The following is a 21,085-nucleotide window of genomic DNA, read 5'->3' on the forward strand; positions in this document are numbered from 1 at the left end:
CGTTTGAGATGATGCCCTTTCGGTTGGTGGAAAGCGCAGCTTTCCGCGAACTCATGGCCTATGCAGTACCACACTATGACCTACCCAGTCGCCACTTCTTCTCTCGCAAAGCCATCCCAGCCCTCCACCATCATGTGAAAGACCGCATTGTCCATGCACTCAAGCAGTCAGTGAGCGGAAAGGTGCACCTCACAACTGATGCATGGTCCAGTCGGCATGGCCAGGGCCGTTATGTGTCCATCACTGCGCACTGGGTTAATGTGGTGGATGCAGGGTCCACAGGGGACAGCGGTGGTGGGACAGTGCTGCCTAGCCCACGGTATAGGAAACAGTTGGCTGTAGGCGTTCGACCCTCCTCCTCCTCCTCCAGAAGCGAAAGCTCGTCCACAGAGCGCATTCGTACGAGCACTCCATCTGCAGCTGCCACTGTTGCACACGAGGTGTCCCCCTATCGAGCAGCTAGTGGAAAGCGTCAGCAGGCTGTGTTGCAGATGATGTGTTTGGGCGACAGACACACCGCCGAGGTGCTGGCCGAGTACTAGAAGCGACAAACTGAGTCATGGCTGAGCAGTGTACATCTTGAGGCAGGCAAGGTAGTTAGTGATAACGGCCGTAATTTTGTGGCAGCCATAGCCCTTTCAAAACTCAGCCATATACCTTGCTTGGCTCACACCTTGAACCTGGTGGTGCAGTGCTTCCTCAAAAATTATCCGGAGTTAACAGCCCTGCTCCAGAAGGTGCGAAGACTGTGCGCGCACATCCGCCGGTCGCCTGTACACTCCGTTCGTATGCAGAAGCTGCAGCGATTGCTCCACCTTCCCAACCACCGCCTCATTATCGACATTGCAACAAGGTGGAACTCCACCCTGCACATGGTGGAGCGCCTGTGCGAGCAGAGGCAGGCCATAATGCATTTGTGGGAGGATACACGGCCAGGCACTTTGAGAGCAGACATGGAGTTGACAGGTGTGCAGTGGTCGAAGCTGAAAGACCTCTGTAAAGTCCTTCAGTGTTTTGAGGAATGCACACGGCTGGTAAGCGCAGACGACGCCATCCTAAGCATGAGCATTCCACTTATGCGTCTGCTCATGCAAACTTTGACGCACCTTAAGGAGCAGGCTTCTGCAGCTAATGTTGATGAGGAGGAAGAGGAGGAGGGAATCCTTGATGACATTCAGCCATTGTCTGCTCAGGGACCTCTCCTGGACGAGGTGGAGGAAGAAGAGGAGGAGGAGGAGGAGGAGGAGGAGGAGGATGATGGGGATGATTACTTAGGGGAGGAGGATGCATCTCGTGGGGCAAGTGAAAATATTGGCGTGGCAAGGTCTGGTACATCGTTTGTGCGTGACTGGAGGGATGTGGATTTGCCAGAAAGTGCTCCTCCAACCAGCACTCGCAGTGCATCATTGACACCGGGAACATTGGCCCACATGTTAGATTATGCCTTGCAGATCCTAAAAAGGGACCCCCGCATTGCCAAAATGATGAACGATGACGACTACTGGTTGGCCAGCATCCTGGATCCACGCTATAAAGGCAAATTACAAAACATCATGCCACAGGACAACCTTGACCTAATATTGGCTAATAAACAAGCAACTCTGGTAAATCGGTTAGTTGAGGCATTCCCAGCACACAGCAGCGGTGATGGTTCTCACACGAGCCGTACGGGCCGGGGGCAGCTTGGCAGAGGTGTTCGTGGTGCACACAGCAGAAGTGGCGTTGGAGACAGGGGTTTCATGACAATGTTGTGGACTGATTTTTCAAGTACCGCTCACACAACTGGTAATACTGCATCGATGGAAAGTGACAGGAGACAGCAGTTGTCAACTATGGTTACAAACTACTTTTCCTCCCATATCGATGTTCTCCCGCACAGGTCATTCCCCTTTGACTATTGGGCCGCTAAACTGGACACCTGGCCTGAATTGGCACAATATGCCTTACAGGAGCTCGCTTGCCCAGCTGCAAGTGTGCTATCAGAAAGAGTCTTCAGTGCAGCTGGATCAATCCTGACAGAAAAAAGGACCCATCTGTCAACCCAAAATGTGGATGATCTAACCTTCATTAAAATGAACCATGCATGGGTTTCCAAGGATTTTGTCCCACCTTCCCCTGATGACACATAGGGTGACAGAAAAATGGCTTGCTTTGGTCCACCTCTTCCTGGGAATTGACCTATTTCACCTTTTGCATCAGCTGAATGTCCAACATCAACATATGCCACTTTCTAAAACTCCCTAACTGTGCTGCCTCCCCCCCATGGCCGGGGTCACCACCTAGCGCACGACACCGTGCGAGTGCCGTTGCCCTCGACAGGTGGGTAGGCCGACTCTTGGGCGCGGGCACAGGGTCCCTCATAGTGCAATCAAGTGTCTCTGATGGTGGTGGTGCACACCCGCCGTCAGACACACTGCCGTACTATGAGGGGCCCAGTGCCAGTACCGACGCCCACGAGTGGGCCCCCCTTGCTTGGGCAGGGCCCCAGCATTTGCAATCTTCACCTCTCCCTGCTCCTCCGCTGTGTAGTCTGGGCCGTCAAATCCATACTGTGCCTGACACCGTTTGAGCCTGCCTCCTGATGTATAGACATATATTTTGAATGTGTACGCTATCCATACATGTTATCCGGGGATACGGTACCCTTTCTAACCTTTGTGCAATCACGTGCAATCCATACTGGGCCTAACACCGTCTGAGCCTGCCTCCTGATGTATAGACATATATTTTGAATGTGTACGCTATCCATACATGTTATCCGGGGATACGGTACCGATTCTAACCTTTGTGCAATCACGTGCAATCCATACTGGGCCTAACACCATCTGAGCCTGCCTCCTGATGTATAGACATATATTTTGAATGTGTACGCTATCCATACATGTTATCCGGGGATACGGTACCCTTTCTAACCTTTGTGCAATCACGTGCAATCCATACTGGGTCTAACACCGTCTGAGCCTGCCTCCTGATGTATAGACATATATTTTGAATGTGTACGCTATCCATACATGTTATCTGGGGATACGGTACCCTTTCTCACCTTTGTGCAATCACGTGTAATCCATACTGGGCGTGAGAACGGCTGGCGAGCTGTTAAGCAAGCTACAGCACCTGTGGTTTGCACACGTAAGTTTTTCATTTTTTCAGGAATGACGGTTAGGCCTAATTCCGGAACTGCGGTTGACCTGCACTTACTGGGAAATCATTGTTCGCGGGTAATAATTGTAATCAGTGATCCCCATCACTAACGTTGTTCAGCGGGTTATCTCCACCTGTAAGCGACAAACGCTGGCCTTTTCAGTGTAGCGCACATGCAGCCACGGACATGTAAGGGCATGACACACCAGTTATTGGCCAATCTCATGTGCCAGAGCCTCACGTGTCCCTCTAGTAAGCCGTACTCGGACCGCGGGGCATGACGGAGTCTCGTTCGTTAACGGAATTAAGCTTGCAATGTGTGCATCTGTTCTGTAGCTGGCATGTTTGAGGTTTCCCAGGTGGAGTCGAATTTAACCGTAGGCTCCACTCCTGGTGGTGCCCTTCTGGACATTCCTTTAAGGTTCAGCTTTGCAACCATACTGCCCACGTAAAACAAACACTTTGCCTTCATGAACGCTGTTTGGAGGGTCATGACTCGTGGGAATAACGCCGCCCAATCAGTTAACCTGCTAGAGAGTTCGTTCGTTGCTCCCAAGCATGACATCACACTCCCTAGGAGGAAGGTAATGCCACTGTGGCGACCGTACTCCTGGGGGCGACACAAGTGCACTGATGCCCAGCCACTGCTCGATGAATCTGCTGGTACATTGACCCAGACCACTACATTCCCCTCGCACGCTACACGGCCTGAATCTGACCCTGATGAAACTCAGGTTACCCTTCCCATATACAGTTCCATCTTACACGGTGACAAAGAGGAAGCTGCAGATGAAAGTGCAGGTTCGGCCCACCCGCCATCAGACACACCACCGTACTATCAGGGGCCCTGTGCCAGTGCCGTCGCCAATGAGTGGGCCCCCCCTGCTTGCTCAGGATCACAGCACTTGCAAAGTTGAAATACTGTGCAGTGAGATGGAAGATGGGGACGACGAGGAGTCCAGACAAGTACAGGGATTCCCTAGCGAGGAGACTTATTTGATTGTTTTCAATGTTGGGACAGCAACTTTTGGGGAGCACTATACTCTGGAGAATGATAGATGGGGCCCACCATACACTGGAACATTCCAAAGGTGGACATCAGACACTGGAGCAGCATTTACAGGGCCCATTATACACTAGAGCATTAGAAATGGGGCCCATTATGTTTGGAGCATTATTTGGGCCCATAAGACAGTGGAGCTTCATCCATGGGGACCAACATATATTGTAGCATTATGTGGAGCTCATCATATACTGTTTCAAACATTATATGGGACCAATGTTTCTGTATGGAGAAATAGATGGGCCTCGTCATTAGATGTAAAAAGTGAAGTATTTTTCATTGTACTATACCGCTATTTCTCTGCCGTATCGGAGCATGATGAGTTGTGGTATGTGTTAAAGGGGCGCTCTTTCGCCCAGGGCACATGAAAACCTGGAGCCAGCCCTCCCCCCCACAACTTTAGCCAAATAACCCCCATTTTTCAGTGCGTAACTTGTATTATGAAGTTAATTAAGGTTGACAAGCTTAAGTAAGAAGAATTGATGCTTTTGGCATTCAAATGGGCACTGTAGGTGTGTTTCCTGTCCTCCTCTCACTGCCGACTTTTATTCCCCATTGACTTACATTGGGTTTCGTGTTTCGGGACGACCCCGACTTTTCCCTATAATCGGCCGATCTTGCTCGACCCGACTTTTGGAAAAGTCGGGTTTCACGAAACGAAACTCGACCCTAAAAAACCAAAAGTCGCTCAACTCTAATCAGCTACTGATCCTTGGAGGAAAGAGAATGCATTATTTTTATCCTTCCAAGGTCCTAAGAAAGGGCTTAGGGTATCAAAACGCACGTTAGTGAAGTGGATTAGGGAGGCTATCTCTCTTGCTTACACAACCTCGGGCGGTCCGGCTCCACAGAATCTGAGGGCGCATTCCACTCGTGCCATGGCGTCATCTTGGGCGGAGAGATCTGGAGTGTCAATTGACCAGATAAGTAGGGCGGCCACCTGGTCATCTCCTTCCACCTTTTTTAAACACTATCAGTTAGATATGGGTGCCTCCTCGGATCTCACCTTTGGGCTAAGGGTGCTGCAGGCTGTAGTCCCTCCCTAAGTTAGTTCACATCTCTGTAATTCTCTCGTGGTGCTGTCATGGGAGTCCGAATAAAGTATTAAGTTACGTACCGGTAGTATTTTTCGGAAGCCCATGACAGCACCCTTAGTTCTCTCCCTTGTTCACGTACAGGGGTGCACTCCTTCCTCTTAGAAAGCTATTTCACGGATTTACCTTATTTTGGAGTAAAAGATTCCATATAATTTGTAAATAGGATGTATAGATTGTGTATATTGTATAGATGCTGTGCCACTAACCAGGGTAGCCGCTCAAGCTCTGTAATCCAACTGATGCATGGGAGAGGTGCCGCCCTTTTGTATCTGTAGGTTTCCTGTTCCTGAAGGGCGGATCCCCTCTCTCGTAGTGCTGTCAGGGGCTTCCGAAAAATACCGTTACCGATACGTAACTTAATACTTTTCTGCCCTGTCTCTCGTCTATTGTATGTACATAGCATGACTGACTGGGATACAAAGCTTGCAGTCTTCTACACATACACCTATGGCTGCAGGCAGCTTATACTAGACCTACATATTATATTTCTTAATATTTATGTGCAGCTGGTGATTTGAGAGCCATGTCTGTCTGTAACTGCTGTAGAGGAGCAGGGGCTTCTTCTCATTGATTGTTACAGCATATAACATAACATTGCCCATAACTGACTATCTGAACTGTACATGGTGTTTTCATCTTCACTTATCCCACATCTTATACGGTAGGGGGGGTCCTTGAAGTTGGTTAAAAATTGGTCTGGGGGATCCGTTGGGAAATGGGATTCCTCCTTTTGGAATTTCATTTGGTTCTGGATCTGGTTAAATGTGGAGGGGAGTTTCGGCAAGGGTTTGTCGGATCCCCAGGAAGTTCAAGTAACATTGGAACTCTTGTGGTTATGGTACTCCTGAGCCAGTGGGGTGGGAGTAATTGTTGGTACATTTTATGTTCACTTTATGGTTGGTAATCACCAGATTTTGGGAGGACTCCTCCCAGCATGTTAATGTTATTTATGCTTTGAAGTTTTATTGTATGTTTGTTTTAATTAAGGCTGCTGTGGATAATTATCTATATAATACAAAAAAAACTGTTGTTTTTTCCTTTTTAGTGGGTCCTTGAAGTTACTTATAGTTTGGTCAGTAGGGGTAACCATCTCAGTTATGGACCCCTGGTTTAGAGAGGTGTTCATCATAGTATGACCCCTTGGTATGGAGGGGTAACTATCTCAGGTATGGCCCCCTGGTTTTGAGGGTGAACCATCTCAGGTATGGACCCTGGTGTGGAGGTGCAACCGTCTCGGGTATGGCCCCCTGGTGTGGAAGGGTAACCTTCACGGTATGGCCCCCTGATCTCCAGAAGCATTTATATTTTAAAGGACCTTGTTAGGGTAAAGTCCCTGGGGTCATGGCAATCATATTTTGCATGCCTACGGATTAAATTGGATCCTCGGAGCCAAGAACAGCGGCTGGAGGGGAGAAGAAAAAAGGGTAGGCTTGGTTTTCAATACAATCTGTAGCTTCAAGGACCCTCTCTTTTTTCATGTGACTTGAGAATGCTGAGGCATGGATTTTAACTGTTTATATTGACCAATTCCTGTTTCTTTCAAGGTTGTCATCTGGACAATGCAGTAATCTAGTGCATTAAACTTTAGAGCAATGTACCTAATCTGGGTGCCCTTGAGTCAGTGGGAGCGACTAAGGGTAAAGTAATCAAGTGCATTAACACCAAGGGCAATCTGCCTATTCCTCGTGCCCTTGAGCTGGTGAGAGCGGCTAAGGGTAAAATCGTGTGCATTAATACAAAGGGCAATATGCCTATTCCTGATGCCCTTGAGCCAGTGGGAGCAGCTAAAGATTAAAATCTAGTGCTTTAACACAAAGGTCAATAAGCCTATTCCTGGTGCCCTTGTGCCAGTGGGAGCGGCTAAGGGTGAAATCATGTGTATTAACACAAAATACACTATGTCTATTCCTGATTCCCTTGAGCCAGTGGGAGCAGCTAAGGGTGAAATCATATGCATTAACATAAAAGCCAATATGTCTATTCCTGATAACCTTGAGCCAGTGGGAGCAGCTAAGGGTGAAATCATGTGCATTAACATAAAAGCCAATATGCCTATTCCTGATACCCTTGAGCCAGGGAGAGGGGCTAAGGGTAAAGTAAGCAAGTGCAATAACATGAAGGGCAATATGCCTATTCCCAATGCCTTTTTACCCAGTTGGAGCGGTTAACGGTAAATGTTATCAAGTGCCTGAAAAGCAATGAACAATGGCGTGGCAGAGTTATTAATAATGTCTTTGTAGACTTTTCTTCTATAGGCTTATTTCAATTACTATGTCCAAATATTACGAAAGTTATTTAATGGTTGATTATAATGTTGATGTAATATTATGTATGGCTTTTAATTACTCCTTATTTATAGTATCTTTCTCTTTATATATACTCTTCTCTTTTCCAGTAGTAGTAGTAGTAAGCGGGTTTAAGAAATTATTACTGCACAGCACAGCACAGCTACTGTACATAATGGTGGTTTCTAGAACCAAAATCTGTGATTTGATGAATTATTAGAGCTGGCTACAATACATGCAGTCTATAAGTTTTTGGAGGCATGACAGATGTCATTATACACACTGTGGCTACGACCTTAATTATGGTTTACTTTCCACATTCCCCATTATGGGATCCTCATTGCAGGATGTTTAGCGACCATTATTTTGCTATAGTTACCGTATTATCGATCCGAATTTGGTAGAGTTGCATTGTTAAAATTAATCTGCCGTAGCCCTGGATTTTTTTTACTTGTGTGCACAGTCTTTCCATAGCATGTAGAATTGGATGATGACTTTATTAGGCATGATTAATGGGGTCCCAGTCCATTCAAGGTGTCAAATGGCCTCATTGGTGGCGGTTTAGGAGTCAGGTGGAAGTTGCAGACAAGTTAAGGTGGACTCATTTTAACTAATAGAGGATGTAAAACCTCATGGTGGTGAACAGGCTCGGCTTTGGTGGCCAGCCTCAAGGACGTTGTAATGGTAGCGTCAATCAGGGACAGGCACAGTGGTTAAGCACAGGAGTGAGGATAATAGGCTTATTGGCGCCCTGAAAGTTTAATGGCTCTGCTTGAATGGCCCCCAGTGCGTGCCGCCCCTTTATGGCTGTCTGCACTGCTGCTGTAAGTCAGACAGCTAGGGGTATCACAGTACTTGTGAATCCCAATGTACTAGCACTTCACCTAACTCCTACTGTGATTGTTTAATCCTGAGATTTAAATAAAGCTGTGGCCATTTTGACAACCAAAATAATGTGTTTTGTGTATTTATTCCAGTGACTAGGATTACTGTAGTTTTGTTGGTTTTAAGATGGAGTGGGGTCCGTCCCATATCCAAAAGTCATAGTCATACAGGCTAGTTACCTGCGGCTTCTACCCGCCTGCTGACAGTATTGTCGTAACCATACCAATCTGAATAATCACATTATCAGAGTCACTACCCCACACAATACCGTCATAAAAGCAAAACCCCAATAACAGTAGTGTCATTACAGGGTTTTTTCCACCATTTCACATCACTTAAAACTAATCGGCCCACAAAAAACATAATTGGCCATCAGGAAGGGGTTGAAGTACAATTCCTAGTGGGGGGTGTAGTTGGAGCGCCCCCACAGGGCCTTAGGTTACTCGGTACCGGGCCGGTCAGGCTCTTTAAAGGGGACGTGTCACGGTGGCAGTAACCCGGTCCGTGGCCCTGTGTGTCCAGTAAAGATCAAAGTTTAATGGGGGGGAAGATGGTAGGGAATTGGGGAGTTTGTCGTAACGCATCCCGTGGTATACGGCAATGGTTTGCGACAATGCAGTGCAGATCCTCTGGGATGGTGTTAGGGCAGCAAAGATGGTGAAGCTCTCCACGGGCAGAGCTGTGTCCCAGGGCAGTTAAGGTGGTATCAGTTGAGCTGGTGACGGTGATGGTGAATGTGGTGTATGGCAGGCGAGTCGTTAAATGACACGAAGGACACAGATGCAGTTTCAGGGTTTTTACTCACAGCTCCTTGTGCACACGATGACCTGCTTGGTACTTTGTCCTCCGGGGAAGGGGTCCAGCCAACTCCCAGGCAATTTGGAAACACCTTTTCAGGACTCCCCTTTATGTTCACCATTCTAGGCTGTGTCTCTGCGCCAATTTCTCCTTTCTCTCCTGCCCTGTGCCTTCACAAGCAGTGTCCCAAGCCGGCAGCCACGGATCTCACCAGGCGACATGGGTCAGGCCCTGGGATCCTCTTTAGCTGCCTTTTTGGGAAATATTTGTGGCTGAGGCACTTGAAGTTACCTCAGTCTCCAGCTTTGTAGCTGAGCCTCATTTGTTGTTCTCCACTAGGCTTAGGGGCCGGCTCCTTCACTGTGGCATGGTCCTTCCAAGTCTGGATACGGGCGGCTTTCCGCACTACCCGTGCCCCAAGGACCCCTTCTATTCTCCTAGGAGCTTCCTTCCTTCTAGATGTTTCTCTCTGACCCTTACTCTCCCCACGTCAGTCCTGCTCCTCCACTGTCCTGTCGCCTGACTGACTGAATCTTTCTACCTCACACTGACTCCTCCCACTGTTACTGATTGGTTGGCTTCAATCACACCACCTCCTAAGCTCCTCCCCTTCTACCTACCTTTCCCCACTGACTCCCCAACACCCTTTCCTGGCCAGCCTGGGTGTGTGTTGGGTACAAGTGTTAGGAGTCCTGGGTGGTGCTCCCGCCTTACCTGAGGGTGGGATACCACACCCCTGGATGAGGTGCAGTACCTCTGTGGCAACTGGACCCTCAGGGGCACCACATATTTAGTTCCACTCCAGTGCTGCTGAGATTGTAGCATATCACAGCATTTTTCCCCAAAGTCTTAAGTTTCAGATACTTTATGATAGTTTCCATTGAGATAATTCCTCCATTATGAAAAGGCAGTATTTTGTGCTCCACTGCAATTGGTCAGATATTGGTGCTGTCAGGAAATGTTCAGTAATGAAACACTTCAGCAATGACTTTTTCTTCCTGATGGCAGATTATGCTTCCTGTATACAGAGATGTAAGTGCTGCTCTCACACTTCTGCATCCTGACAATGGATTTTGCCATTTGCTTCGTTTTTTTGCTTGTATTTTATCCAACGCTTTCACAAGAATCTGCACAAACAGCAGAACCAGCATGTGCTGAGGTAGGTACCATGAAGCATGCAATGACTTTATGAGATGTATAATTGGTACTGATTTTATATTGAACTTTTACATTGCAGGATATCGCAAATGTATACTTGGTAAATGGCATGTTGTGCTTACTGATGTCAAATAATATATATAGTGATTAAATATTCCCCCTTCTTGCCCGTTATGTTATCTGTATATAGATACACATTATATATACGGTATATGCACACACAAACAAACATTATATATATATATATATATATATATACAGTCATATGTAAAAGTTTGGGCACCCCTATTAATGTTAACCTTTTTTCTTTATAACAATTTTGGTTTTTGCAACAGCTATTTCAGTTTCATATATCTAATAACTGATGGACTCAGTTATATTTCTGGATTCAAATGAGGTTTATTGTGCTAACAGAAAATGTGCAATCTGCATTTAAACAAAATTTGACCGGTGCAAAAGTATGGGCACCCTTATCATTTTCTTGATTTGAACACTCCTAACTACTTTTTACTGACCTCCTTGAAGAACTAAATTGGTTTTGTAACCTCATTGAGCTTTGAACTTCATAGCCAGGTGTATCAAATCATGAGAAAAGGTTTTTAAAGTGGCCACTTGCAAGTAGTTCTCCTATTTGATTCTCCTATGAAGAGTGGCATCATGGGCTCCTCAAAACAACTCTCAAATGATCTGAAAACAAAGATTATTCAACATAGCTTTTCAGGGGAAGGATACAAAAAGTTGTCTCAGAGATTTAACCTGTCAGTTTCCACTGTGAGGAACATAGTAAGGAAATGGAAGAACACAGGTACAGTTCTTGTTAAGCCCAGAAGTGGCAGGCCAAGAAAAATATCCGAAAGGCAGAGAAGAAGAATGGTGAGAACAGTCAAGGACAATCCACAGACCACCTCCAAAGACCTGCAGCATCATCTTGCTGCAGATGGTGTCACTGTGCATCGGTCAACAATACAGCGCATGCATAACGCCTTTTTGTATGACCAAACAACTCAATCTTTGTTTCATCAGTCCACAGGACCTTCTTCCAAAATGTAACTGGCTTGTCCCAATGTGCTTTTGCAGACCTCAGGCGACTCTGTTTGTGGCGTGCTTGCAGAAACGGCTTCTCTCGCATCACTCTCCCATACAGCTTCTCCTTGTGCAAAGTGCGCTGTATTGTTGACCGATGCACAGTGACACCATCTGCAGCAAGATGATGCTGCAGGTCTTTGGAGGTGGTCTGTGGATTGTCCTTGACTGTTCTCACCATTCTTCTTCTCTGCCTTTCTGATATTTTTCTTGGCCTGCCACTTCTGGGCTTAACAAGAACTGTACCTGTGTTCTTCCATTTCCTTACTATGTTCCTCACAGTGGAAACTGACAGGTTAAATCTCTGAGACAACTTTTTGTATCCTTCCCCGGAAAAGCTATGTTGAATAATCTTTGTTTTCAGATCATTTGAGAGTTGCTTTGAGGAGCCCATGATGCCACTCTTCATAGGAGAATCAAATAGGAGAACTACTTGCAAGTGGCCACCTTAAATACCTTTTCTCATGATTTGATACACCTGGCTATGAAGTTCAAAGCTCAATGAGGTTACAAAACCAATTTAGTGCTTCAGGAAGTCAGTAAAAAGCAGTTAGGAGTGTTCAAATCAAGAAAATGATAAGGGTGCCCATACTTTTGCACCGGTCAAATTTTGTTTAAATGCAGATTGCACATTTTCTGTTAGTACAATAAACCTCATTTGAATCCAGAAATATAACTGAGTCCATCAGTTATTAGCTATGTGAAACTGAAATAGCTGTTGCAAAAACCAAAATTGTTATAAAGAAAAAAGGTTAACATTAATAGGGGTGCCCAAACTTTTACATATGACTGTATATATATAGTGCTCAGAAAAAATGAGTACACTCCCTTTGAAAACTAAGATTTTGATCAAGATCTCATTGAACAGGTTGAAAGGGAATTAGTGGCCAAGTGTCTTCTGATCGAAACTCAACCTAAAAACCTATGGAGGATTCTGAAGAGACAAGTTGTCATCATTCTCCATCCAGCATCCAGGCCCTAAAAGAGGTCGTTCTTGAAGAACAGAAAAAGATAGATGTTGGAATATGTCTCCAACTTGTTCCTTCCATTCCAAAAATACTTGTTGCTGTCCTTAAAAATCATGGAGGTCATACAAAATACTAGATGTTGTTTTCGATGTGGGTTGTACTCACTTTTGCTTCAATTAATTTGAAGAAAACTGAAAGTTATATTATTGATCTTACTTTCAGGTTATGAGTTAAAAAATGGTTCTATACAACTCAGTCTTGTCAAAATGTTGAAAATTTTTCTTGTATTCAGTGAGATTTTGATTATAATCATAGGTTTCAAAGAGAGTGTACTCCTTTATCCTGAGCACTGTATATATCTATATACACATATGTATGTACAGTATATATTATATATTCATATATATCCATACCAAAACTGCAACCCTCAGCATCTCGCCACCGCCCCCACCAGAAACTCATACACATGGTAAAGCAGGAATATAGTAGACCCATGATAGGCCGCTCAGCGTAATGCGTGTACTCAGTCACCAGACCTTAGAGAGCACATATGGATGACAACCACCTGTCACTTCTACACAAATCCCTTAACGCGTGGAAGAAATTCACATCATCAATCACAGACAGATGTTTCATTAACTTTTTTTTCCCCCAAGTGTTATTAATATCTTAATACAATTAAACCGAACACAAGATTAATGAGTAATCATGATCAAAGGGGGAAGATACGAAGATGTCATCCAAGATGGGTTTTCAAAATGGAAAAAGTGGAACAAGCACACAAATATTATCTCCTCAAATTGGGTGTAGAACTTATATGTAAAAGTAATAAAGTGGCGTAGCCTAAAATAAAAATCCTTTTCTCATTTATTCATCTATGAATATGTGATAGTTGCCGCTCACATACTTGGTCACCCTTGATGTCTACTGCATCAATTCATGCAGTTTTCAATAAAAGGAAGTTAAAGGGGCTGTCTGGTATACAGAATGCATTCAAGGGGTTGTCCGGTCTAAACTGATAAATCTGCCGTCTGTGTGACTGCAGGCTTATGAATCCTCCCACTGTGCGCTGCGAGGATTCACCGGGAACCATGGTGATATATGCAATATGCATACTCCAGGGCAGAGCCCGTCTAGTGGGTGCAGTCTCACGCCATACAAGTGTATGGAGCGAGACCGCGCCCATTAGGCAGTTTCTGCCCAGGAGTTTGTATAACTCATACATCACCGCCGTTCCTGGCTCACAAATTGGCCGAATCCTCGCAGCACACAGTGCGTGCGCTGGGGGGATTCATAAGTCTTCAGTCACACAGAGTGACGGCAGACTTTTCATTTTAGACAACAGAACCCCTTTATAGGAGATACTGAATAGAAATAGCACATACATAGTGTACATCTCTGCCATGCACACAACATCCTGCCCTGAGGAGATGACAAGGACAGTGTAGACGTCAGTCACTCCGAGTGGGGCGAAATTACAGGCGCTGTCACAATAAAAGTGATCTTGGCACAAGTATATTGTTTTTCGACATCAATAACTTTATTAGATTACAAGAACAGGGTTCTAACACATAATGGTGGCAGTTTGGGAACCCGACAGATTCCCATTACTAGTATACTGTAATCTTTTATGCTTCTTCTTAGTGATGGTTACATCTATGTCACAGATTTGGAGCTCTGTACCATACTCTAACATTAATAAATATATTAATTAGTGCAGAATTTCAGACCTATTTAGCTTCCTATTTAGAGGACAAGTACTTCTAAAAGGTTGACAAATTCTTTTCATATGACCTGTCGGTGAATATAAACGATACATCAAAGATTGGGAAGGGTTGGTCAAGAGAAATCAGTGGTACAGGATGGTTGAGTATTGTGCCATCACAATACGCAATGTATCAGTACCCAAAGGTTATATCCACAGATCTCCAAATTCATCACTTATTCCAGAACTTTTTCCCATAATAAGGGCTAATAGGCATCTGCCTCACGGGATTTTCATCTTGGTCATAATTTGAAATCGATGAACTTGTCTTTTTTCAAACCTTAAAACTATGATCAAATTGGACTTTTATCACCCTTAAATTATTGACTTTCTTCTAACTTTTATCAGTAATTTGTGTATACTAGGTGAGATAATTGTCTATGTAGGAAATAAAAAATTAATAAAAGCTACTAAAAGGAAAATCATTTCTAAAAAGAAAAACTATGTATTTTGGGTCAATATGAACAGCTAATTCTAAGCAGATGTACAGTGGACTCAACCCAGTCGGGTCAGACTATGCTCTAAACTGCCCTATTGCATTTATATTGGGTTTAGTAGTATTACTACATACTGTGTATATTTACTAATATTTTATTCTTCTATTTGTGCATTATTTATTTTATCTTTCAGGTAATTGCCAATAGAAACTACAATTGTGATGGTCTAGGACTGCAGGAGATCCCTAATGTTATACCCAGCAGCACAGAGACGCTGGATTTCAGCTTTAACGCACTATTTTCCCTGTATTCCTGGATGTTCAGTCGTTTCGAAAACCTGGAATACATAAATTTATCACGGTAAAACATTTTAGGAAAAGTTTTCATAATTTATTTAGACTGTAATTTTATTGTTTATTTGATAATGGTTTTAGTAGTGGAGGAGGTGTCATCAAGGTGGTGGGGCATTTAGACATCGCAAAGAGGGTTCTTTGATGTTGAAGTCATCTGGAACTCACGTGAAAAGTATATTATACCTTTGGCCTGCTACAATTCATAGAATTCCATGGGGTTTAACATATGGTATCCAGAGTGTCCATCAGTTATATCCTCCTGCTTTCTAAAACTCGAAACGAAATTAATTGTTTTCTCACAATCCTATTCAATCACAGTCAAATGCTCCACACTTTCAGGCCAGATACATAGGGGTGACCTTCCACTTTATCATGCTTCAACTAAAAACATCTATTGAATCTGCTGTTTCCCAAATTTTAAGTCAACAAAAGTGTTCATTCATGTCCTCATCTCACACCCAGACTACCATTACAGCCTACTCTTTAACTCCAATCCACCCTCAACTCTTGTTCATTAATTCACCTGTCTCCTTGCCAATCCTGTCTTTTTCCGCTGCCAGTCCCTTGACTACTGGAGATGAGCGAATCGCTTTGTGCAACCATATTCCAGTTCAGTGCTCTCTGGCCATGGACAGGAGGCTGTGCAAATTTTACTTATCCTACGAGATCTTATTCTCTACTTATGATTAGCCAGGATAGTGAAATGTCACCTCCGTGCCACACAGAGGATGTCACACTAGGCTGGCGAATCAAACCAAATGCTGGGGAACCTGGAAGCTCAGGAAATTTGCCCAGCTGCTGTCCACGTCCAGAAAGCTTTGACTACCTATTAGCTATTCACCTCCGTAATTCTCCGACTTGATCTTCCAATAAATCCTAACCCTAATCGATCTTCTCAAGACCTCTATCTTTTCTCTCCTAGTTTGCTTTAAATACAGTCATTGCTAAGATTTCTCCGTTGGATCCTGAATACTTTCTAATAAAACTAGACAAATTCCTTCCCACCTTCTAAACCTTTAAAGACAAAATGAAATCATACTATTTAAGAAAAGCCAACAACTTCCAATAACCCTCTGGCCACTACACTGGCATAAGTGCAACTTTTACCATCACCTGTCTCCTATCCTCCATCTAGTGGTGAGCGAACGTGCTTGAGTAACATCTTATCTGAGCATCTGGGCGTGCTCGTATATCATGTTCCTGTCTCTGCGCTTGCATGATTTGCGGCTGTTAGCCTCAACACATGTCAGGATTGCCTGTTTGTTACACAATCTCCACGTGTTGAGGCTGTCTAACAGCCGCAACTCATGCAACCGCGGGGACTCGAACATAATATAAGAGCACGTCACTACCTCCATCACTTGTAGATTTCAATGCTTTCAGGACAGGGTCCTTTATTTCTAGATTTATCAATCTGGAAAAGTTTCAAGCACAAAGGGTACACACAAATGCATTAGGCTCCAATTTTTTTTAAAGAAATGCTCAATAAATGCAGAAATTGTTTTAAATTTGTTCCTCCTCTCAATCTAAGGACCCATTTCTTCACTATTTTACAGGTGTGGCATTAACTGGATATACAATAACGCATTTTCGAACAATTTAAGGCTTAATACAGTTATACTCACTGGAAACCCTATAGTATATATTGCAGACATTGCATTCCTAGGAGCAACCTCCCTTGAACATTTATACTTGCAAGAAACCTCCATATCAGACTTATCATTCATTCCCTTAAAAACCTTAAATAGTCTAGAGACTCTGCATTTGGGAAGTAATTTCATATCTTCCATAAGATTTCCTCAAGATATTACCTTTGAAAACTTGACCATGGTAAACTTTGCATTAAACCAAATAAACACAATATCTGTACAAGAGTCTAAATTCCTAAGGCAAATTAAAAATTTGACTCTAATTCTGAAAGGAAACAATATTAAATACATAGAGCCAAATTCGTTCAACCATAGTGATTTCAATCACTTGGATCTTACTGGATGTGCTTGGAATACAGATGTTTCTTCACTTTTAAATGGCCTTAATGGGTTGACCACACACACTTTGAGTATTGGCACATTTAGTGATGTCGGCCCCAACATTGACTTACTTCCAAGTAGTCTGACCGGACTCTGCAATATTTCTGTAAAGGAGCTCAGTCTACAGTATAGGCAACTCTCTAAAGACTCGAAGGAATCCTTCTCCTGTTTGACCAAGATTGAAAAACTGGATCTCACGTCCATGGACCTTCATTCCCTTCCACATGTGAGCCAACCCAATGATGTAAAGGAACTCATTTTAAATAAAAACTATTTTTCCAGTTTGTGCAATATAAGTTCAGACAGTTTTCCATTGATCACACAACTACACATAGTTGGAAATCAGGAGAGTTGGGGCTTAGGGAGCAAATGCTTAGAGAGTTTATCTGTTCTGACATACTTAGACTTGAGTCACAATGACTTTCATAAAGCATCATGTTGCACGGCTCAGTTTAGTGGTCTACATAATCTCTTACATCTAAACCTCAGTTTTGGAGCACCACTCCAGTTGGAGAGCCCGGCATTTCCTGCGACTAAACAGCTGGAAGTTTTAGATCTATCACATGTCTTTTTGTTAACTGATGGATCATCAAGTCCTTTCAGCAATTTAGCAGATCTGAGGACCCTGAACTTATCTTATAGCCACGTGAACAGCACCTACACAAAGATGTTTGAAGGTCTGATCAAACTACTTTACCTAAATTTGGATGGCAATTCCTTTCATAACCGGATTCTCAAAAGTGACAACCTGTTTTCCAAAGCTCTAAAACTGGAAACCTTGATACTATCTAATTGTGACCTGGAAATCATAGAGAAACAAGCCTTGCAAAAGCTGGAGAACTTGAAATCTGTTGACCTTAGTCACAATAAATTAACTTCCTTCGCTACAAATGCTTTTGGAAACCTGAGTGGCGTATCCTTAAATTTTGCCTTTAACATGATCTCAACTATTCCTATTAGTTTAGTGCGGAATATATCAAATAAAACCACCATTAATTTAAGTTACAATCCAATTGACTGCTCGTGCTCAAACATAGAGTTTCTAACCTGGTACAAAGAGCAGGAAAAGATCTTTCTAGATAAGACAAATACCACGTGTGGATCACCACCATCACTAACTGGTACACAGCTGATGAAAGTATCAATAGCTTGTGGATTTCCTCTTCCGTATATCATCCTAATTATCATTGGTGCAATGATCTTGATTATTCCTATATTATGCTTGGTTCAATATTGCAGGAGGAGGGTTTATGCTGCCATATAAAAAAAAAATGTTCTTTCAGCCATCACAAACTTTGGGGGTAAGGAGAAGAGGAGATGTTAAGAGTTGAACTTTGGAGATAAGGCAGAAGGTGAATGCATTTTGTAATTTATTTTTAGATTTCATTTTGAATTACATACATTTTCTTTTATCTTAACACATTCATGCGAGAGCGATCTTGTGTAAACTGTGGTAACAGATGCAACGGCACCTGGATAAAAAGAAAAAAAAAGGAACGTCAAAAAATATTTAATCAGCTTGCTCTGTGCAGAGGTCACAACACAGACAGGTAAGGGGGTGAACAGTATCCATTACCTGAGGTAGATCCTCATTTTTCTGCCTCTAGCTTTATATTTGAAGCATTACTTGTCATCATAATCATGCCATGTAAATATAATAGGTTCACTACTGTCCCTTCCCCTCAGGGTATACAGCACAAGCTAAAAAGTGACTTCTGTACAACAGGAAATGTCACCTTATTGTGAGACTCAGTGGCCAAGTTGAAAACTCAGATTTCAGGATTATTTTACACAAATAGAAAAATGAAGAAAAATATATTTTCTTTCACTCCTCACATCGGATCACTTGCCAGCTCATGTCACCTACACCTCAAAAACATCTCTAGAATTCAACTTTTGTTAACGTTGACTCTGAAAAACTCTTACTGTAACTTTTTTATTTTTGTCTAGACTATTGCAACTCGATACTAAACTCTCCCCTTTCCAATCCGTCCTGAATGAAGCAGCCAGGATCATATTCCTTTCCAACCGCTACACCGATGCCTCTACCCTGTGCCAGTCATTGCACTGGTTACCCATCCACTCCAGAGTTTAATATAAACCTATCACTCTCACCCACAAAGCGCTCCATGGTTCAGCACCCCCCTGTTTCTCCTCCCTCGTCTCAGTCTACTACCCTTCCATTCTGCTAATGACTTAAAACTAAAATCCTCAATAATCCGAACCTCCCATTCCCGTCTCCAAGACTTCTCTGCCCCAATTCTTTGAAATGTACTACCCAGGACAATTAGATTAATTCCCAATACCCACAGTTTTAAATGTGGCCTAAAAACCCATTTCTAATTATCCCTGTTTGGCCCATACAAAATTATCTTCAAAATCATGACCCTTGTAGCATCTGTTCACACCCGCCATGCACTTAATAACCCTATGTGCCTGTACTCTACACATAATGGCTGGTAACCAGTTCAAGCAGCGTTATGTGCATACCCGAATTAGTATATTATGGCTGTATCGTACAATATAAGCACATTTTACCATTTACCTTCCGTGTCTCCCCTATTTCCTCATAGATTGTAAGCTTGCGAGCAGGGCCCTCACTACATTTGATATCTGAGTTATGCTCATTTTGCAACATCTTTATTGTCTGTACAAGTCCCCTCTAAAATTGTAAAGTGCTGTAGAATACGTTGGCACTATAAAAATAAAAAAAACTATATACTGTATATTTAACATTAAACTTCATTAACAAGAGGATTTTTATGATGTTCTATTCCCTTTAAAGTAACAGGCCACTCTCAACCTTAACCCTATTAATGATCAAGTACCATTAATTTACTTTGCACGGTTAAAGCACAAGCAATTTAGAAGAAACAAATCAGATGCCTGAGGCACAGCCAGAGAGCCTGCGGAGAAGATAGAAGTGGTTTACTACCGAATTTGTCTTCTCTTAAAGCAATCAGCAGGTGCTATACAACTGTTATATCCGGCGACCATGTGATTGCTAAGTCTCTACCTCATCTGAAAAAAATATTAAAAAGCATCCATGACAAAAAATATCTGATTTTTTTTCATATAATATACATATAGAAAAAATAAAATAAAAATACATGTTACATACACACCACTGAGTATATGAAGGCAATACAATGGAAACATGAGGAATTTTTTGATTCCTGGAAATCTTACTCGGGTGACCATTAATTATAATTCTTCAGTTTACAGTCACACAGCTATGACACAGTTCTGAGCTGGAGTGGATTGCAGGGGTTTTATTCAAGCTTCCTCAAGGGGAGTGGGATGAGTCCGGTGCTGTAGCTCTCTCACTTCTATTTTGAGGTAATAAAGATGCTCCTGGGTGTCCTGACTGCTTCTATGATTACAGCAATCGCCTCCCAGGAAGAACTGGTCTATATGGCTTGTCTGATTTCAGTCTGACAGGAGACTGTCTAGCACACACCTTCCTCTTGGATGTCCTGGACAAAATAACACCTTTTCCAGTATCCCCTGACTGCTATAACCATTTTAACCCTCATATTTGCTGGATGATTCTAAATCAACAGCGCAGCATCTGTCACACACATACTAAGTATCTACACGACTAGATTTTTTAGTGTGAAACAGAAAAAATATTAATAGCCATTTTTTATATTTGTGTCACAAAAAAATACATCGCATATAAATTCCATGGTAATTTATATGCATCTCAAAACAGTGAGATATTAATTTAAGCCTTGTACAGCCGTATCAATGAAAAAAAAATAATTGTGGAAAACTGGGAAATAAAGGAGCACAAAAAAGGGTTTTAACTGTAAAACAGGCACAAGAAAACAGAAATGGATGTGCTCACCTAGTAGTGTTGCACCTAAGCAACATGTCAAAATTGCATGCATCGGCTGAGGCAGGACACGAGACCATAGGACTTAGAAAACAAACATATCCCGGTGAAGTGTCACTTGATGTGCTGCTGATGAATCTGACCAACGAATAATATCCTTGAAAACTTCATTTTTAAGGTTTAA

General features: G+C 43.0%; 1 protein-coding gene across 1 annotated transcript; it reads left to right on the forward strand.

Annotated features, from left to right (window-relative positions):
- Window positions 1-10,292: 10,292 nt before the first annotated feature.
- CD180 (CD180 molecule) lies at window positions 10,293-19,738 on the forward strand. The gene is made up of 3 exons (XM_073584197.1): window positions 10,293-10,428; window positions 14,874-15,040; window positions 16,590-19,738. Exons 1-3 carry the CDS (start codon window positions 10,336-10,338, stop codon window positions 18,325-18,327), a joined length of 1,998 nt encoding a protein of 665 aa, XP_073440298.1. The 5' UTR covers window positions 10,293-10,335; the 3' UTR covers window positions 18,328-19,738.
- Window positions 19,739-21,085: the final 1,347 nt, after the last annotated feature.

The sequence above is a fragment of the Dendrobates tinctorius genome, unplaced genomic scaffold (assembly GCF_039654945.1).
Source record: "Dendrobates tinctorius isolate UK_male_01 unplaced genomic scaffold, ASM3965494v1 ptg000083l, whole genome shotgun sequence".
NCBI classification, from domain to species: Eukaryota; Metazoa; Chordata; class Amphibia; order Anura; family Dendrobatidae; genus Dendrobates; species Dendrobates tinctorius.